Source organism: Anser anser (genome assembly GCF_964211835.1).
Source record: "Anser anser genome assembly, chromosome: 27".
NCBI classification, from domain to species: Eukaryota; Metazoa; Chordata; class Aves; order Anseriformes; family Anatidae; genus Anser; species Anser anser.
The window spans coordinates 3785308-3804715 of record NC_139748.1 but is presented as its reverse complement, the minus strand read 5'-3'; the positions used below and the strand labels follow the sequence as shown (position 1 = coordinate 3804715).

At 53.0% G+C, this 19408-nt stretch overlaps 2 protein-coding genes across 32 annotated transcripts in view; one reads left to right on the top strand and one right to left on the bottom strand.

The window, feature by feature from the left end:
• NFASC (neurofascin) overlaps positions 1–19408 on the top strand; it is a 117541-nt gene that overhangs the window by 79043 nt on the left and 19090 nt on the right. For 7 of the 31 annotated variants that reach the window (XM_083812152.1, XM_083812162.1, XM_083812165.1 and 4 more), the window contains 12 exons: positions 456–580; positions 1479–1514; positions 2281–2382; positions 2496–2693; positions 3685–3755; positions 4351–4573; positions 6241–6356; positions 7534–7738; positions 9399–9521; positions 10141–10314; positions 12116–12130; positions 18970–19200. In XM_083812152.1, the coding sequence (XP_083668278.1) occupies positions 456–580; positions 1479–1514; positions 2281–2382; positions 2496–2693; positions 3685–3755; positions 4351–4573; positions 6241–6356; positions 7534–7738; positions 9399–9521; positions 10141–10314; positions 12116–12130; positions 18970–19200 (1619 nt within the window). Of the gene's footprint in view, positions 1–455; positions 581–1478; positions 1515–2280; positions 2383–2495; positions 2694–3684; positions 3756–4350; positions 4574–6240; positions 6357–7533; positions 7739–9398; positions 9522–10140; positions 10319–12115; positions 12131–14176; positions 19201–19408 lie in introns of those variants that run through there. The other 24 variants (XM_083812151.1, XM_083812153.1, XM_083812157.1 and 21 more) reach the window with 12 other exon arrangements.
• Positions 1575–19408, bottom strand: part of RBBP5 (RB binding protein 5, histone lysine methyltransferase complex subunit) — a 92210-nt gene continuing 74376 nt past the window's right edge. Inside the window, exon 14 of the mRNA XM_083812182.1 lies at positions 1575–1767. Coding sequence (XP_083668308.1) covers positions 1742–1767 — 26 coding nt within the window. The 3' untranslated portion in view covers positions 1575–1741. The remainder of the gene's footprint in view (positions 1768–19408) is intronic.

Sequence of the window (19408 nt, the reverse complement as noted above, 5' to 3'; positions counted from 1 at the left end):
GGCTGCCTAGCAGTTAAAATTGACTTGCCAGTAAGTCAAGGCATTGATCTGAGGTTTTATTTACAGATATTTTAGAACACCTTGATAAAATGTATGGGTTAATAACGAGCTACTTCAAAATGAATGTTTATCAGCTGTGAGAGGTACGGTTGTAATTTCCTTTCCATAGCCTGATCTGCTTCTCATGGAATGAGATCTGATCACGGGACACAGGCCTGGCTTCCTAAAGGTGTGATTCTCCCAGATATATACCCAGAGCAGACTCACTGATTCCTTAGGAAATGAGGTTTCCAAGAATAACTCAATGCATCCTTAGCTGATAAAATCTTCAGACTAGCGAGGTGCTCCTGTTCTCTTTGGGCTGTTTTGTGTGTTTTATCAGAGAACAGTTAGGCTTCAATCCTGCTGCCTAAAGCTCTTAGGAACCGTTGTGTTATTGCTTTCAACCCTTTAAGGATGAAGAAAGAAGACGACGGTCTGACGATATATGGCGTGGCGGAAAAGGACCAAGGCGATTACACCTGCGTAGCCAGCACGGAGCTGGACAAGGATTCAGCTAAGGCCTACCTCACTGTCCTAGGTAAAGGTGTTCTGGCAGCGTGCTGACACACAGCTAGGTGCTGTACTTGCCCTGCAATAGATTGACTTCAAGGTCAGGCTGAAAGGGGGATCTGTGGGCGCAGAGCTGTCCTCTAACGCAGGGGTGGTGCTCAGGGAGCTGCTGGCAGAGCAGTTGTTCACTTGCTGCAGGACTCAGCAAGGACACGCAACCTGACCTCAGACTCACTCAAACAATGCCACCGGATTTGAACGGAAGGGAACTTGCATTTGAGAGAGGAAAAAAAAAAACAAACTTATTATGTGCAGCTAAAAATATCCAGGTGGTAGTGGAAGCTCTGAGAGAGCAGCCCTACATTTGGGAGCGAACATAACTGAGTCTGAGCGTGCTGAGAACCGTGTGACACCCAGCAGGTGAGTGAAGCAGCATAAGGAGCGACAAACTGAAACCCATTCCCATACTCGTTTACGACAGATCTTCTCCAAAAACCACCCAGATTTATCAGCTCCTGCTCTTGGCCACCTCCACTCTTGTGCAGGGTCTCCATTCATCTCAGCACCCCACCCCACCAGCAATACTGGCATAGACCCACCGTGCCCTACAAAGGCAGGAGTGTGACATAAATCCCATATGCCTAATAATTTGACTGGGCTTATTTCCCTTCCTCACCCCCTAATAGCTAATTAACTCTGTACCGGGCTGATGCTTCCCCTTTGCAGTGTACTAGAAATATGGAGAAAGGTGTGCAGAGTGCTGGGGGTCTCTGGGGGCAGGATTTGCTTACTCTGGTCCCCAGGGAGGTTTGGATCCTCCTGAAATCTGACTGTGTGTGTGACTTTGTATTTATCAGGTGCTCCTTTCACCACCCAAGCTTAATGACTAAACTAACCCTGTTAACAACCAATGTCTTACCTTGCAGCAGTCCCTGCTAACCGCTTGAGAGACTTACCTAAAGGTAATCGTCACTAATTCATTTGGTTTATTTTATTTCATAAGTTGATTTTTGTTTTGCCTTGTCAATAACTCCAGCAGAAAAGCTAGGCGTAGCAGGTGACCAAGCTGTGAGCTGATGCTTCCAAGTCCTGCCCAAGTTGTCCTTGAAATCCCATCCAGATGGGCACGGGTAGGAAGGACACATCCCTTCGTGTCCCACAGTGCCAATTCTTGAGTGCACAAATCACCTTACCCATAGCTGGAAACGGTGAGCCCTGAGGGTAGAGAAAAGAAATCATGTTGAATTTCCTAACTTTTACCTGGAAAAGGTGTTGCTGTTATTGCATCAGCTGGATCTGTAGGAGCACATGGTTTGTGACAGGATAAAGACATCAGAATTGTGCCCAGGGCATTTTCTAACCAAGTATGTATTTTCAGTTAGGTTTGGTGTCCTTTCCACTCTGTTTGTTTGCAATTATTTTCAGAACGGTGGCATGTAGCTTGTTGTAAGATATCCCCTTGCTAAGCCACCCTCGTGCTTGCAGCATCAGACGATGTCAGTGCCTACGGGTCGGGTTTCAAGATGAGGTGCAATCAGGACGTGAGCACGTTTGTATTAAAAAAATAAAAATAAAAGTGCACTAGCTTACCAAAAGCAGAAGGACGTGAAACATGTCCTCCTGCGGGTCTGCGCTGGCACGGCCAGGGCTTCCCTGCCCCAAAGGAGCAATAGGAACGGGGGCTCCCGGGACCACCCAGCCTCACCCATCTCCTTGCTGGGCCCGCAGAGCGCCCCGACCGGCCGCGGGACCTGGAGCTGACGGACCTGGCCGAGAGGAGCGTGCGGCTGACGTGGATTCCCGGCGATGACAACAACAGCCCCATCACAGGTCAGCGGCCGTGCTCTCCTGTCTCTTGGGAGAGGGGTGGATGGACGGAGGCGTCCTTGTGAGCCGCGTGGGGCACCCCGCCGCCGGGCTGACCCCTCCGTCCTCTCCCCCAGACTACATCGTGCAGTTTGAGGAGGACCGCTTCCAGCCCGGCACCTGGCACAACCACTCCAGGTACCCCGGCAGCGTCAACTCGGCCGTCCTGAGCCTCTCCCCGTACGTCAACTACCAGTTTCGGGTGATTGCCGTGAACGACGTGGGCAGCAGCCTGCCCAGCGTGCCCTCTGAGCGATACCAGACCAACGGGGCACGTGAGTACCAGCCACCCCATCCCAGCATCTGGCCACCAGCATCCCCACCTAGGGTGTGCTGGAGATGGTTTATTGTGATTTGGACAATGCCAGACTTGCCCCTCGTGGGGTGGGAACCCAGCTCCTCGAACATGAAGGGCTGACAAAGGGAATGAGCTGTGCCATGCAGCCGTGTGCCGGGCTGTGATTTTTTAAACCACATCCCCGAACCTCGGAGTGGTGCTGTGCAAAGCAGCAGAGCCTGAACAGAAAGATTCCTGCGGTGGTTGTTCCGGGAGAACCTGTTGAAGGCAGGCCATTTGTAAAGAAATCTTTCTAAAGAAAATCTTTCTTCCTTTCTGGCCACAGGAAGCTCAGAAGTCTCTTGGAAAATTAGACTTCCAAGTGTAAAGTGGCCCCAAGCAAAAGAGATTTTGTTCCAAAGCTGCTAATTCACTGTCCACTGCTGGAGCTGGGCAGGGGCCCAGATCGATGCTGGAGTAAAGTGTGCTCCGGTCCACGACGAGACTCGGCTCTGCAGTGTGTGCCCGGTGCCCTGTGCTTTGTAGAAAACTTGGGAAAATTCAGGGGAGGAATTCACGGGAAGCTCAGGAGTTTTGCTGCATTTCTTGGCCATTGCAGACACGCTTCTGCAACATCTACTGGCACCTAGTGTTGGGCTGTGACATTGCTCTGCTTGTCTCAGATTTCAAAAGTGTCAGGCTCGGCTCCCAGGGATGCTTCACAATGGGTCTTTTTTAAAGATTTAGGGCAACACTTTTTTTGGGGAAAAAAAAAAAGGGTTCCTAAATAAATGGCCTGGTTTTCAAGAGTGCAGAGAATCTCATGTTCCATTAACCTGAATGGGAAGTTAAAACTCCTTGAAAAAGCAGGCCATTAGCTGCTGTTCCAGAAGTAATATGGGCTTGCGCAGTAACTGGGTTTTAACCACACAAACGGTCATTTTTCAGCATTATAAACTGATATTTTTTCTCCCTAATGTGAATATCAGGTCCTGAAATTAACCCAACAGGAGTTCAAGGAGCAGGGACCCAAAAAAACAACATGGAGATAACCTGGACGGTGAGTTTTTCTTTGACTGCAATCCAGATGCTCACACGTAGGGGACTCAGGATTTCTAGCACGTGCGATGTACCGCACAGAATGCCCTAACCCTAATGATCATGAAGGAAATAAAAAGCAGAAGATACGCCTATGAGAGAGGCTATTGCTAGTGCCTGCAAGAAGACTTGTGATAAAAAAATAATTTGCAACAATGGAAGACAAAGGAAAGATGCGGGACCACAGATAGAAGTTGGGGAGGATGCTCAGGAGCCTGATATACATGGGGCTTACAGAGCAGCTCCTGCTTTTCTCCATTGACCAGCAGGTGTCATCCAGGAATAAGCCAAAGTGTGCAGGGAGGCTACGAACTGCAGTGGGAGCATGGGCTGGGAAATAAGGCATGGGGGTATGGTTTGGGGTTCTGCCTAGGGTCTGCAGGGCAAGGACTAGGTACGACTCTCTTTGGGAACAAAATATAGACCCTCCTCGAGGCTTGCTGGCGGAGCATGAACTAAGAAGCAGCTGCTGAGCAGAACCTTTTGGAGCTCCATAGCAGAAAAATGCAGCTGCTCTTTCCCCCCCTCACTTTCTCTTTCTGTTTTGCTCCGTTAAGCCCCTGAACGCAACCCAGGCGTATGGGCCCAACCTCAGGTACATCGTGAGATGGAGGCGCAGGGACCCGCGCGGGAGCTGGTACAACGAGACAGTGAAGACCCCGAGGCACGTGGTCTGGAACACCCCCATCTACGTCCCCTACGAGATCAAAGTGCAGGCAGAGAACGACTTCGGCAGAGCACCAGAGCCTGACACCGTCATCGGCTACTCAGGGGAAGATTGTGAGTATTTTCTCAGCCGCAGCCCGTAAGTGTTTCCAAAGAGCAGGATCCCATCCAAGGGCAGGGGTGGGCACCCACGCCCCATCTGTGTTCACAGCACTGCTTGATTTGGCACAAAAATCCAGCTCCAGGCATTGGGAGAAAGAGGTCTGGGTCTGTTCTGGGCTGTCTGCAGGTACCTGCAGGACCCAAACCACTCAGCCTCTCCCTCTGTAAGACTCAGATAATACCTCCAGTCTAGAAGGTGGTAAAATTTCCTTAAGAACAACTCTGTCTGTCTTCCAATGAACTGCATTAAATTTCTTGTCCCCGCCATCTGCACAGCACCAAGTCCATCTTGGATGGGAGGTGCTGTCACTGGCTGAGATGGTGTTGGTTCATCCTGGACTGGCTTTTTGTGCCTCTGACAAAGCCCCAGCTAAGCCACAGCTTGGGCTCCTGTTTGCAGCACACCACTGGCTCAGCTTGTCTTCCTTTAAAACTCTCCACATGGTCGTGCACAACAGTGGCCGGCTTGTTTAATTCTCTTTCCCTTTCTTTTTGGACTGCTGTTGTCACCTTCTGCCTGTAGCATCCAGCACTCCGACCTATGATCCTTATCCCGCCACGAACATGTGGTTTGCTGCCAACAACTTCATTTTTAAAGAGATATAAATGAGTTCCTCTCAGTGCCACAAATCAGCAGGGGTCCCTGGCCAAGTGACTTTGGGATTACCAAGAAGTAAGGCAGATAAGCCAGCAAGCCATCCGTGACTCTAGGCTTGAAGTCAAGGGGACGCAAAAAGAGTGCAGCACTTGTAAGAAACTCTGTGTTCCTGGTACTGAGATAGCACCCAGCACGTCCTCACGCTGGGCATCTCCTCGAGGAGATGGGGAAAGTGGAAGAAAGGATGGGCAGAAAGGGTGGGAGACAGGACAGGAGCCTGGGGCTGAGCACCAGGGGCTGAGCACCAAAACTTAGTGGTGCCCAGCTGAGAGCTCGCTATTGGAGAAGCTCCACCATGACCTGACTGCACGGCTGTCCCCGCGTTGCTCCTTGTGCACTACAAGGTGTTTTTTTTGTGGTTTCAGATGAAACCTTGTGCAATGAGCTTGAGGTTTGGGGGAGGACCTGTAAGAGCCTGTACATGTGTGCTTTATGTAGAGGCAAACCAGGGAGACCGAACTCACATCTCCCACCCAGAAGTGCACAGGTGTGCTCCTGCCCATGTCCCAAAGGGTGGGACGTGTAGAAAAAAAACAGCAGAAGTAGCTCTATCATGTCTGAATTGCTTCACAAATAATGGCAGATTTCTACATGCAAGCAGGTGATCTGAAAAGGAGGTAAAAAAAAAAAAAAAAGCTTATGTCAGATAAAAGTGTGGGGCCGGAGGTGAGTGGTGGTGTGCTGCGGGCATGTGCGCGGTCATGGGGCTGCTCAGCCTAAAGGAGGGCAGCCAAGAAGCCCAGAGTTGGCCTGCCTTTGCTGCTTCAGGAAATCCTCCAAAACCGAATGTAAGGAGGGAGAAAACGGCCACGATTTCTCCCGGCGATGAAATGCCTGGAGCAGACGAGGGGTGCCAGCAGATGGCAGAGGCGGCGTGCGCGGGCGCTGCTCGCCGGGTTGGCAGCGGGGCGCGGGGAGCGCCGTGTGCTGACCACGCTCCGCTTTGTCCCCGACCGCCCAGATCCCAAGGCTGCGCCTACGGATGTTAGGATAAGAGTTTTAAACAGCACTGCCATTGCCCTGACGTGGACCCGCGTGCACCTGGACACCATCCAGGGACAGCTTAAGGAGTACAGAGTGAGCAAAAGCAAATCTCTCCGGCGCGGACTATTAACACGGCTAACCTGCTCACCGGCCCAGGTGGCCCCCTTGGTGGAGCCGTCTGCAGTGGGGATGACAGAAAACTTTGCTCTGGCCACCCTGACCTTTTCTGGGGTGCAGGCCAGGTGCTGAGCCCCCTCTGGGGCGGCACCAGAGACGAAGAGCCTTGGGATGCTCTGTGCGGGGTCTGAGTGGGGTGGGGACATCCTCCTTGGCTCCCCAAGACCCTGGGGTGCCTTTGAGCACCAAGGGGCCGACTCTGCGGTGGCTCTGCCCATGCAGAGAGGCATCCCCTGGCCCCACAGCTGCTCAGAAGCGCAGGCTGCCTGGCTCTGGGGGGAAATGACCTTGGAGAGGTACAGACGGGCTGCATTTTGTGTCATCCCCAAAGTCCCTACATCATCTTCTAATGGACGCCAAGCCCTGCAAAGTCTAAACCCAGTACTCCGCACTAACTGGCAACTAAAGGCAGCATGGATCCTGGTTTTTTACTTCTAATGTTGAGATTTACTGATCCTGGTTTTTTACTTCTAATGTTGAGATTTACTGCTAAGGTAAATTACGGAGGATAGACCCTGTTCAAAACAAGCAAAAGTCTGGACCGAGCCCTTCTAGCAGGGTTTATAACTCCACCAAAGGCGTGTGTCCCGCAGGCATTTATAACATTTCAAATCCAATCATTCACTGAGCGTAAAGGAAGCTCTCTGGGTGCCGCTTTCATTTTTTTCTGCCTCTGCTCTGTTATCCTGGTCGATTTTCCGAACGAATCTTATTTCTGCGTGAAATAAGATTTACAGTCGGGGCTCCGCATCGGAGGCTCTCCAAGTTCAGACTTTCCATTGTGGCCGGACGTGTCGCACCTCGCCTAACCCACAGCCACTAATCCGGGTAGGAAGGGGGAGCACTCGGTGCCCAGCACTGACAGCTGGATGCCAGGGGCAGCTCTTGGCAGTTTGAGCTTTGCTGCGTTCACCTTGCACCCCTCACCAAGCTCCTACCCCTGGTGCCTCAGCCTCCTCCTCGGGTACCTGCCTGAGGGGCGAGGAGCTTCTTTAATCGCTTCTCATTGAAAAGACAAAGTTTTGCTGTGCTTTGTTAATGAAAAAGAACTTAAAACGGGAAAAGCTTCACTTGCCATGCATGTTTCTTGAAGGCCTATTTCTGGAGAGACAGTAGTTTGCTGAAGAACCTGTGGGTCTCCAAAAAACGGCAGTATGTGAGTTTTCCTGGAGACCGAAACCGGGGCATAGTGTCCCGGCTGTTTCCTTACAGCAACTACAAGCTTGAGATGGTTGTAACCAACGGCAGAGGAGATGGGCCTCGCAGCGAAGTTAAGGAGTTCCCCACCCCAGAAGGAGGTACGTCCTCGCCGCCTCGCTGCGGCTCCCGGCACCTCGTGCAGGGGCTGGGATGGCTTCGGGCAGCTCAGCCCAGCTCTGCAGGGTTGACCAGGAGCCGTGCAGGGCCGTGATGCTGCTGGGGAGAAGCCCCAGGGGTGGATTTTAGCTGAAGGTGGGCAGCAGCAGCAGGACAGCAGCACTGTCACAGCGCGCTGCTGCGTGCCCTCGTCCCCGCGGGGCAGGTGACATCTCTGCGGCTACCCCTGGAGCCAACTCCCGGCACCGTCCCATTGATCGTCCCCCACTTCGGGTACTTTTAGCACACCAGGGACCAGGCTGAACAAGAGAAGGGCTTGCACAGGCCCCGCAGAGGCACAGCACTGTGCCCTTGGCTGGCTGCGTCACCTCCAAGTGTCCCCGCAGCTCTGTGAAATGGGAACGGAGGAGTTCCTCTTGCTCAGTAAAAGGCGGAGAAATCTTTGCAAGACCTCCGTGGTTTTGTTCTGGAAGTCTGTCCCTAGTGCTCCTATCAGGCTTTTAAAGCAGGAACACCTCCTTCTTCTGTTTGAAGAGCCTGTGTCAAGGATGAATTTGAGATTTTAATTTTCTTGCTGTCACAGGAGCTATTTACAGACACGCTGATAACTTTTTGTCAGAGCTGCACTTTCAGTGGCTGCCAATGAATCTTTCTTTAGCACAGATGTTTTTGGCACAGCACAGTACAGAAGTGCAGCAGGAGGAAACAGGAGAAGCTGGAAGCAAATCCTGTCTCAACTAACACAAATACTGCGGGGTCGTCTTTCTCTTCCTCCTCTTCCTGATGCACCAGGAATCAGCATCTCTCTCAGCCCTCTCTCTTTCTTCCGTAATGTTTTCTTGGATGCTGTCACCATTTTTGGGTGATTTTCCTTGACCAGATACAATTCAGCTTGTTAAAAAGCAAGGCCTCTGTTCCAGCCCAGCAGTTTGGCGATCGGGTGCGTCTTGGTTTAGCTCCCTTCCTGCGTGCTAGAGGTGTGTGGCACCATGGGGTGGCACTGAACAATCACAGCAGGTTATACTCTGGTCATAAACTATTGGTTTTCTTTTTCCTACACCACTAAGCTATTTTATTGGCTATATACTGATGCTTAGGGGATTGATATCCTGCAAAATTTGCATTAAAAAATAATCATTGATGTCTTAGATCAGTAAGCCAAGTTCTTTCCCCAGTTAGACGCTGCAATTAGGGGTAAACCAGGAGAATCCTTTAATTTCAGAAGGTATAATGCTTCCCTGCCTTTACTAGCTTTGAATAAGCAGCCATAAAAGCAGACGTTCCTCAGGGTAAGGACCACTGTATACACCAGATCCCTGTTGCAGGTCCCCAGACACTAATAACACAAAGATGCCCTGCAGTAAGAGAAGTTTTTGTACCATTCCAACAGAGAATTAGAGGGGAGGTAAACGCGGTGCATGCCGAGCTGCTCAGGTCCCTGCACACGCTGCTGAACCCCCTGGCTGGTGCATGGTTCCTGGCACAGGTTCTTGTTCAATGGGTATCTGATCTTTGGTGCGTGTGTTTTTGAGTGTCTTGGGTGTTATCAGTCAGCCTGCGATGTGTACAGTATTGTAAGGTATGTTATCTTGTGTTTTTTTCTTCTTTCCCTCTCCTCCCTGGTCTCGTCCTCCTCCCAAGTGCCCAGCTCCCCCAGGTATTTAAGAATCCGACAGCCAAATCTGGAAAGCATCAATCTGGAGTGGGATCACCCAGAGCATCCCAATGGAGTCCTCACAGGATACAACCTTAGATATCAAGCCTGTACGTGCCACATCTTATCTTCTTAGTGATAACAGATAAGTCATTCAGTGTTTTCCTTGCTGCTGGGTTACCTCCGTGCCTAACACAGAAAGCTCTCTGTAAGGAGACTTCCATCACCAAACGACACCACTGGTGTTGGAGGGGGTCCTGGAGCAGTGCTGCGCATCTGCAGCTTGCAGCTGACCCCAAAGAGCTGTGGGCACTTGGCAGTTCTCGAGTCTCAGGCACAGAAGGAGGGAAATCAGTCTGAGCTCAGGTTTAGAAAGCCCTATGAGCACCGTCCGAGTGTTTTGTGCTCAAACCCAAGCTCCTGGCTCCATAAGCGATGCTGCCCGGAGCACAGCACGTTCTGCGCCATGCTGGGGGGAGGACAGCTTTCTGTCTGAGACCTTGGCACTCGTGCTAGGGCTTTCCTTGGCCACGCACACCACCCTGAGTGTCAGCGGCAGCAGGTCCCCCAGCCCCATGCCTAGACAAGGCGTACCCAGCACCAGATCCAGGTCTCGGAGCCCTTGTGGCCCCGGGCTCCCTGCAGGTCCTGCCCTGGGGGCCAGGTGACATAGCACAGCGTACCTCCGAACCCAAGCTGAAGCCGCCACCACCTGCCTTTCCTCCCCAGTTAACGGATCCAAAACGGGCAGGACCCTGGTAGAGAACTTCTCTCCCAATCAGACAAGGTTCACCCTGCAGAGGACGGACCCCATCTCACGCTACCGATTCTTCCTGCGTGCTCGGACCCAGGTGGGAGACGGAGAAACCATCGTGGAGGAGTCGCCAGCCCTGCTGAACGAAGGTATGTGCAGAGCCCCAGCTGCTGGCCTCGCTGCGGGGCTGGGGGTGTGACGTGCACGTGTCAGCCAAAATGGGCACGTCGGGGAATCGGGAGGTCCCCAGAGCGAGCAGTGCGAGATAACGATGGGTGCACATCCGCTACCTGCTGCGGAGGTGGGCAGATGACTGGCCATGTGCACTAAATCACCCTAAGGCTGTCCCTTCAGAGCTCTGCAGGAGCAGTACGGACAGCCAGGCACCACCTCTGCAGCCTCAGTAAGAGCCGGACATGGGGCAGATGATTTCTTTGGTGCTGCAACTGCATCCTCCGGGCTGCCCCGTCACCCCGCAGCCAGCAACTGACCTGACCCAAAGCAGAGCCCCAGCTCCCTAATGAGATAAAATGCCCGTTGTGAGGCATTCATCAAACTAAGTGAAAGTTCAGGAGCCCTGAGGGAACTCGGGGAGACAAAAGCTGGCTCTTTCCTTTCTTTAGCATTTGCTAAAAGACCTATGATTTAGTTAGCGCAATGATTTAATGGGGTTTTTGTCTCCTTTCCTCCATCTCCCCCGCCCCAACTAATGGCTCTGAGTAGGAAAAGTAATTCCTACTGATGGCCCAGAGGAAATGAAATGCTTCCTGGCATGTCTTAGGTGGGTTCCAGCAGCGCTAATTGCTATGACGGGATCGGAGATGGGGCTGCACAAAGAAAACATCAGCTAGGTTGCACCTTGGCAAACACAAGAGGGGGAATATCAGTGCTTAAAAAAGGGGCTTTGCTGAATGAACTGCTCGGAGCACAGGGATGGGACTGAAGCCGTCAGTGCCGACAGCGGTTCTGGTTATTTCACATGTGTTTTTACTGGGTTTGCTTTTACATGCGGGTAACGGCGCCTGTTAGGGCACTGCTGACAAACAGCCATAACCACCAGCTATTGTGTATTGCTTAACTGGTTTGTATCAGCAAACAGCAGGTGAGGACAACGTCCACGTACCAAGGTAAGGGGCTCTGCCCGCCGGGCTCTGCAGCGGCCCCAGGCACCGCTGGGGCGCAGCGGAAGGATGAAGCGCTGGCGCTTACGCAGAGAGAAAAGTGGATATGTCAAATCCCCAAGCAAAGTTACAGAAATACAGCATTTGACCTCAAAACATTGCAGCCCTGAGGTACAACACAGCATAGGCGAGTTGTGTTAATGACAGGTCATACAAGCACAATTAGCAGCTCTAAATGAGTTTGATATGGAGGTACCCGCTGCAAAGCTACGCGAAAGGGGAATCTGGAATTGGAAAAAAAAAAAAAGGAGATTAAGAAAATTAAACCCATTAACATCCAGGGGTTATTTTCTGCTTGCCAGACTCATTCACCTAAGAAGTCTGAATAAAACCCAGCTCTCTGCTGCCCTGTGTCAAGGGCTCACACCCACACAACGCAGGCTAAGACCTGATGTTAGAGTCCCACCAGAAAACCGAAGGCAAAATTCAGTGTCAAAACCGGTCCTTGCTGGGATTAGGTGTAAGCACCTGCTTAAGTGCTTTGCTTAATCAACACCGCTGGCATCTCTGCAGCTGAGCCGGTGTGTGGTTAACCTCCAGCTCCAAGGGATCGTCCCTGCTCTCTGCCCCGTGCAAGCAGGAGGGCGATGGGTTGGAGCTAATGCATTTATTTCCTCTCTCTCTCAAGTCTCTGGTGACTGTGTGCAAGTGGTCCCCAGTCTCCCGTTGGTGTGTGCTGGTTGTTTTATATATTCCTTTGTTTTCTCTTCCCTTCTCTTCTATGCTGTCCTCGTATTCCCCTCTCTATCCTTGGCACTGCACCCTGAAGCCACGCCAACCCCAGGTACCGTACCAGCGGAGGAGGTAACAGGCATGGGGCAAGGCTCACTCCACGCTCGCTCGCGTGTGCTGGCAATTAAGCATGCACTCCGTTAACCCTTTCAATGGGAAGGTGAAGCACCAGGGGCCTCAACTGGGCATGTGGAATGCGGGCAGGTGAAATGGAGCACCGCAGGCGGAGGGGACCAGCGGCAGGCTGCAGGGCTGGGTCTGCAGGGATCAAAATATCTCTGAGCAGCCTTAACAGCCTCCGAGATGCCTAATGACAGCCAAACAGCACAGCTGCCACGGGCTGTGCAAGCAGAAATGAGAGTCAAGTTGCACTGTTAATGAGGATTTTCGCTCCAGGTCTGCACCAGCCCTCTCCCTTTGTAAGCCTCAGCATCACTGCCCTGTGAAACACCCAAAAACCTTTCCCAGCGGTGCCCAGTGAAACACCCCAAAACCTTTCCAAACCTCTCCCTTTTAGGGCTGCCAGGGCTCTAACGCAGGACCATCCTTTTGCTTCCAAGCCCATTGAAAGGGTTAAGGACAACGTTTGTGCCCCAGCTGTGCATGTCTGCATGCGAGGCTATTGCTGGCTTTGCCCTCTATATTGCACATTTCTCCAGCAGCACTGAAGCACACAGAAACCTTCTTGTGACGGGGGGGCAGGGTATCCACCTGCTTCAAGGAAACCTGAATCCCCAATTAATCCAGCGTCCAATTATCCAGGTCAACAGTGCAAAGCCTTAGCATAACTTGGTGCCCAGAGGACGCCCACCTCCTCCAAGAGCTGCAGCCACGACTTTCCCCCCCCCCGATGCGGCGTTCCCACAGGGGTTACAGCCCTGTAACCCAGTGCTCGAGGGGCAGCAGCAGCGCTAGGGGATGTGTCCAGCCACAGCTCACCCCTAGTGCTGCAGAAAAGCTTTTGGTCTCTCTTTCTGGACCCTCTGCCCTGCACCAAGGGTGCTGGAAGAGGTCGTGCTTTGCCCTTGCTGGCTGCAGCCCCAGGGCACGAGGACCAGCCCAGAGCAGGCACTGCCGAGGTGCAGGACCTGCTCTGTGCACCTCTAGGTTGTGCTTCCCTACCTCCTAGACGTTTCTCCTCCTTTTATTTTGTTGCAGTGACATCTCTACTCAACGTTATTTTGCTTTTCATTTTCCCTTTCTGAACAGCTGCCAACCTTTTCCTTACTGTATTTCTCTTCCTTAAACTATAAATATTAGGGGGTAACAGATTGGTCTGCTTTGGCTGTCGGGAAACCGAAAACAAGCGAAACCTTTGGGAACCCCTGAGGGCTGGTTTACTGCTGCAGCCGTACCTCAGCCAGGGTTTAGCCCATCCACAAGAATCCAGATTTTCTTTGTGGATCAGGATCAGCTTCTGAAGTCGTTTTCTACTTTCGGCAGATATTGCTGAACTTTGAAAGCACGGCGTGATCTCTTTATCCTTCCAGCATCGTATTGATTCAGGAGTAAGTTCTTAACCTACTGGAAGCTTGATGGATGAGTTGCCATTCAAAGGTTAAGTTCATTAAATTCTGTAAGAATAGGGGCTATTCCTCTATTTTTCCTTTCTGCTAGGAGAAATGGCAAAGAGCAAAGAGACGCAAGCACTGGAAGGAGGCTGAAAAGCAGTAAGCGGAGCAGTAGGTCTTTACGCACTAACTCTCAGCATTCACAGCCTTCTGGCTGCGATACACTTCTTCGAGAGGAATCGAGGCAGTGTAAGCTGCAGCAAGACACAGAACAAATCCTCATCCTGATACCGAGCCGAATGTCGTTTCGGGTTAGGGCACATCCTGGGCAGCCAGCGCAGGCGGGTTGCGGGAGCTGCTTCCGCGACTGAAGCGGTGTTTGTCCTGGGAGGCTGTTCCTCTTCCAAACCAGTACGGGTTTCGAGTGAAATGCCGTTTGACCTTTCTCTAAAGATTCATCTCCACTCAGTGACCTAGATTTTGTAGATTTTACAGATTCACAGTGAAAGTTGTCTTAAACTGCAGTAAAGCGCTATTTGCCATTGGCTGTTGGCACTGAAAAATGGCCTTTTTTTTTTTTTTTCCAGGGGAAACCTTACATACGTGGGGTCGTAGCTGTTCTGTAGGCATGTGAGAAACTGGAGCAACTTGATGAAATCAAAGTGAAGGGCAGAGGCTTTACCTTAGGAAGCCTTTACATTTCCTAAGCCAGAGCTGGATGGAGGGAAAGTTGCTTTGGGGAACAGGTGACGTGCAAAGGGCTCTCATTCACACAACGAATGAAACAAACAAAAACTGGATCCCAAACTACCCTTGTGTATGTCCTTTTGTCAGGGTCGTAAACAGCATTGGTCTTAGACTTTCAAAACATTGATTTGTTTGTTCCCTTCTTGTCGCTCCACAGCTAGGAAGCGGAGGAGAAAGGCTCAATTGTTCATTTTGGAAATGGGCAGCAGCAGCGATACAGAGAACTGCTGACCCCTCTCTTTTAGATGTCATTCAATCGCTTCTTTCTGTTCTTGAATTTCTTATAGCTGTCAGATTTGGAGCGTTTTTTTTTTCTTTTTGATAAAGACTTTAACAATCTCCTTCTGTTGCTAGAAACTGGGAGAGGGAGAAGGGAAAAAAAAGTCCAAAAATGTATTTGGCTAATCATCTAAATTCATGAAAAATTAATCAAATTTCTCCAAGCCTAATTATTTTGTAGACACACCCAAGGGAAAGCTGTTACTGCAGCCTAACAACACATTAAAAGCATCTTTAAATAATTAAAGAGCAGTATGGCTGTGCGTTGGTTTTTGTATTTTGCAAAAACACGCGACTGCTCAGTGATACCCCGCACCACTTGGAGCAGGGCTCAAGCCCCTCTCAGAGCATGCTCCCTCCCTCTCCCATGCCTCGAATTTTCGCTTTTACAATTCTTATTCGCAGATTTCTTCAATCTGAGCATCCCCCAGTTTTTGCACAGGGCTCGGGCTCCTTTTTACCAGCCCATTCCCAACCCGAGGAGCCAGGGCACAGCAAGGAGAAGGAGCCTCTCGAGCAGCCCTCCTGCTGCAAGCATCTCCCTCATTACTCAGCCTATTAATTGCTACAGCCAGACTGCTGCATCCCGTGCCCATTATGAGAGCGTCTCCTCCCCACCGTGCCCCTCGGTCTCCTCCACCAGAGAGGCTAATGTATCTTGCAGACAGAAAAAGCAATCTGCGCCTTGCAAAGCCGCGGCCGATTTATGAGCTAAGCGGTGGTTTGTGTGTTCCAGGAAGAGGGGCTCAGCTGTTGCGGGAGCCAGAGAACGGACGTTGCTCCTGCTGGCTTTTTCTCTGGCTTTTCTGGGCGTGCTGGGGCTGTTTGAAGCCTCCTTCCTTAGACGCTCCAGTTTTCAGGGTGCTGCTCTGCCCTGCAATTTGAAAAGTGGCCGCCCCTCGTCTGCAGCACCTCCTGCTTTCAGGCAGCGGGGAGATTTTCTTCCCCCAGCCCTCGGGTGAAGGCCGGGTGCGTGGTCCTGCATCTACACACGAGGCAAACGCTGCCAAAGTCCCCGAGCGAACCCGCGAGTGGGGAATGCAGAGAGAGAAATTCGGCTGCTCTGCAAAGCTCGGAACTGCTGCAGCCAGTGAAGTGTTACAGCTGCGTTTTTAGGAGGCTGTGCGTGGTTTCGGGATGGGGATGATCTTCTAACACCGAGCACTTGGTTCGAGCAGGTCTGGAGCTGCCAGCCAGAAGCATCCTTAATGAGCCCTGCCCTGGTCGCAGCGCTGGGGCCCCTGCCCCTCGCTGTCTGGGGGGAGCTCTGATCTTCTGTCGGAGACCGGCTTTGCCTTCCCCCAGACCGAACTGAGCTCTCATTAGGGGATGGATTTCAAAGGCCAGTAAATGCCCCTTATCTTCTCTCCCCCAAATCTACCAGCTGAGCTTTTTCTTCCGCATACATTTTGTATTCAAACACAAATGAGGCTGCAGCTGTGGTTCCCGGGGCAGATGAGGACCAAATCCCCCAGCCCAGCGGGAGCCCCGCTGCCCAGGCTGGCCTCATCCTGCCTGGTGCTGTCCACAGGCAGGCTCTCCTCCTGCCCCTCGCTGACCTCCTGCTTTCTGGAGTCAAAGCTCCCACCTTGTACCCGTTCCCGGTCCTGCCAGGCTCATTCCTATCCCGGTGCCGACGCACGCAGCCGATCTCACGGGGACTTGCTGGGGGTGAGCCCGCGTTACCCTGATGCGATGCGATAGCCCCGCTCATGGGGAGTGTTTCCAGGAGAGCTCGTGCTCTGCTGGAGCAGCGTGGGCAAATCCCTCCTGGCACCACCATCGGCCAGGGTTGGGATGCCCGGATCAGGCAATCACAGGAGGGCTGCTGGCACTGTGGCACCCAGGAGAGCTCCGTGCAGCGGGATACATCCCGCAGGCAGCGTGGCTCTGCTCATAAGGCAGGATGATGCGCCCCTCTGCAAGGGATATCTTACCCCAGATCATCTCTGCCCGTCTAGGGGAGCGTTAACAAGGGCTCTCGCCTTCTGCTAAAGCCTCTGCGGCAGCGCCAGGCGATGCCCGCAGTCTGCTGGGGTGCTGCACGGGAGCGGCGTGGCGCAGTGACGTGCACCAGGGCTGGGAGCTGGCTGTTGGAGCAGCTTTTCCTGCAGCTCCTGCCCTTCAGCAAGTTGCTCGGTGCCTTGGTGGGTCGTCTTCTCCTTAGCTGTGAATTGAGGGTTCACAGAGGAGCTGCATTAGCTAATAAGGTTGTGGTACTATTAGCTAATAATACCACAGCCCCACTGTGCAGGGTTATCGTGGGCATTGCAAGCCCAAGCTGAGGATGTGCAGCGCGATCGCGCTCACAGTAACCCCACTAATCACTTAACCTCCTGAAAAATGCCACGAATCAGCAGACGGCTGGTCCTGCCTCTCAGCCCAAGAACGGCATTTGCGACGTAAGCCTCAGGACACAGGAAAGCGAAGGCTTGGTAAAAACTGGGTGAGCGAAAGCAATGCAGACCAGCACCCCCCTATCCTCCCCCCACTGCCACGGCTCAGCCAGGTCAGGGCCGGCTTTGTGACGCCACGTGCACCCCCCGAGGACAAAGTCGTGCAATTCTCCCACCCAGCCTGGCTCCCATCACCGTCGCTGCCGTCTGTCGCGGGTGGGTCGGCTCCGTCGCACGAGGCCGGGGTGGGAGGGAGGTGGCTGCTCCATCCCGCTGCTGCTCCATCGGGCGCTGTGCTGCTGCATGAGGCTCTGCGAGGCGCCGTCGGTCGGTCCCTGTGGCGGCGAGGTGCTGGGCACGCCGCGGGGTCGTGCTGGCCATGCCCTGGGGACGTGCCGGTAACCGTGGTTTTATTGCAGCTGCGCGCAGTAGGGAGCTGGATGGCCTCACCTGCTGCGCTCCTCTGCCCTGGGACTGCTGGAAGGGCTCAGATTTTGAGGGGGACCACCCTGGGGCCTTAGCTCTGGCCTTTCTGAACGGTCTCTGGTGTATTTGTAGCCTTGAAGGGATGCTCGCTCCCATGCAAGCTGAGCTGGGACTGGCTTGGTGATAAAGCAAGCCCTGGCTTTGCTCTGGGACACTTTTTAAAGCACTTTCCTAGAGCTAGTCTCATTTGGGTGATATTTGCAATAGCCATTTTCATTTGCCTGATGGGGATTTGTAATCCCTTGATCTACAGAAGAGTAAGTAAATACAATTTAATGCAAGCACCACAGGATTTCATTTACCTTCGGCAGTTTAAGCAGCTCTCCAGATGCATTTTCTGCTGGCAGCTTTTCAGGCAGTAGGGCAAATAGTCTTTACAGAGCGATGCCCTTTCATACCTGAGGGCATTCAGCAATAGTTTCCAGTGCCCCTTCCACCAGCCATGAGACCAGTGCTGTTGCTAGCTCCTGTTTCCCATTCGTGACAGCCAGCTACAGCCCCTGCATCAGCCACGGGCTCTGTTCCTGCTCACAGCAAGAATTGCAGCCCTGAGCCAAGCCGAAGCCGCAAAGCCGAACAGGCACCTTATGGCCTCCTCCAGCCGGCTCAAGCCCGTGCACCCTCCTTTGGTGGCGCTCAGGACCCTGTGCAACCACGCCAAGAGGTGTGCGCGATGTGCACCTTTACCCTTTTGCTCACCTATGTGGGTGGGGGCCAACAAGGGCTATTTAGAAACCAAATTGTGGAGACTTTTTCCCTGGAAATCTTAGGGCGTGCCAAGCCCTTTGTCCTAATTTAAATGTAAATGGTGAGGGGTGGTGATGGCACAGCAGCATCCAGCACCCGCCGAAGAGCTAAGGCCCCAGCAGTGCTAAGGCTGCTTCATCACCAGGCTGCAGGACCAGCGCAGAGACCAGCAGGGAAGGACGCAGCTAAGCCGCAGGCCAAATTGGCAGCTCAAAAATGCTGGAGGTGTCGTCCAGCTGAATTAGTGTATTAGTGAATTAATTCGTCGCTGAATTAGTGTAATCGCGGCTTGCCTGCTCCACGACAAATTGGACGGTGGTGTTTTAAGAGTTCGGTCCCGTTCCTTATTTCGGAGAGCCTGGAGAGCTCTCAGCTGAAGGGGGTGATGGGTTTGAGCAGCCCACCCTGTTCATCCCCCCAACAAACCCCGCTCAGTGTTGCCCTTCGGTGCCCGCAGCACCGTGCAGCCCAGGAGGGGCTGGCAGAGGGGTGGGAGGCAGAGCGCAGGCGGCGGAGCTGCTGGGTGGCTGGCGCACGCCGGGCGGGCACAGGAGCAGGGGCTGGGTGCCGCTCACCCCTCGCCTGCTCCCTGCTCGCCCCGGTTATGGAAGGGGAAAGACCTCCAGGTCTGCATGGTGCCGTGCTCGGCGTTGGGAATGGCGAGGGCGAGCCCGAGGAGACGTAACCGCTTCTCCACAGCCAGTGTCTGCGTTTCCCTCTGCCAGCCGCAACCTGGTTGCCTCCAACTGCAATCGATCTAACCAGCCCTACGGCAACCCCAACCACTACAACTACCACAACTGCCACCACCACCGACACCACCACCACCGATACCACCACCACCACCGACACCACCACCACCACTACAGCCGCCACCACTCTGCCCGCCACCACCGTCGCAAGCACCACAACAACTACAGAGAGGGCTCCGGCAGCCACCACAAAGCAGGAGCTGGGTACTGCGCTTTCCTTTTCCTCTCCCCCCCTTGAAACCTACCGGGGCCTTGCCCCCTTCTCGCTCAGAGCCAGGATTGATAACGGGCACGGGCGAAGCCTCACCCATGTGGTGAAAGGCACCCCGTGCTCCGGCAATGGCTTTGCAAGCCGGAGGTGGCACAGACTTGGGGATTAAGGCTCGGGGAGGCTGCGCCACCCTCCTGGTCC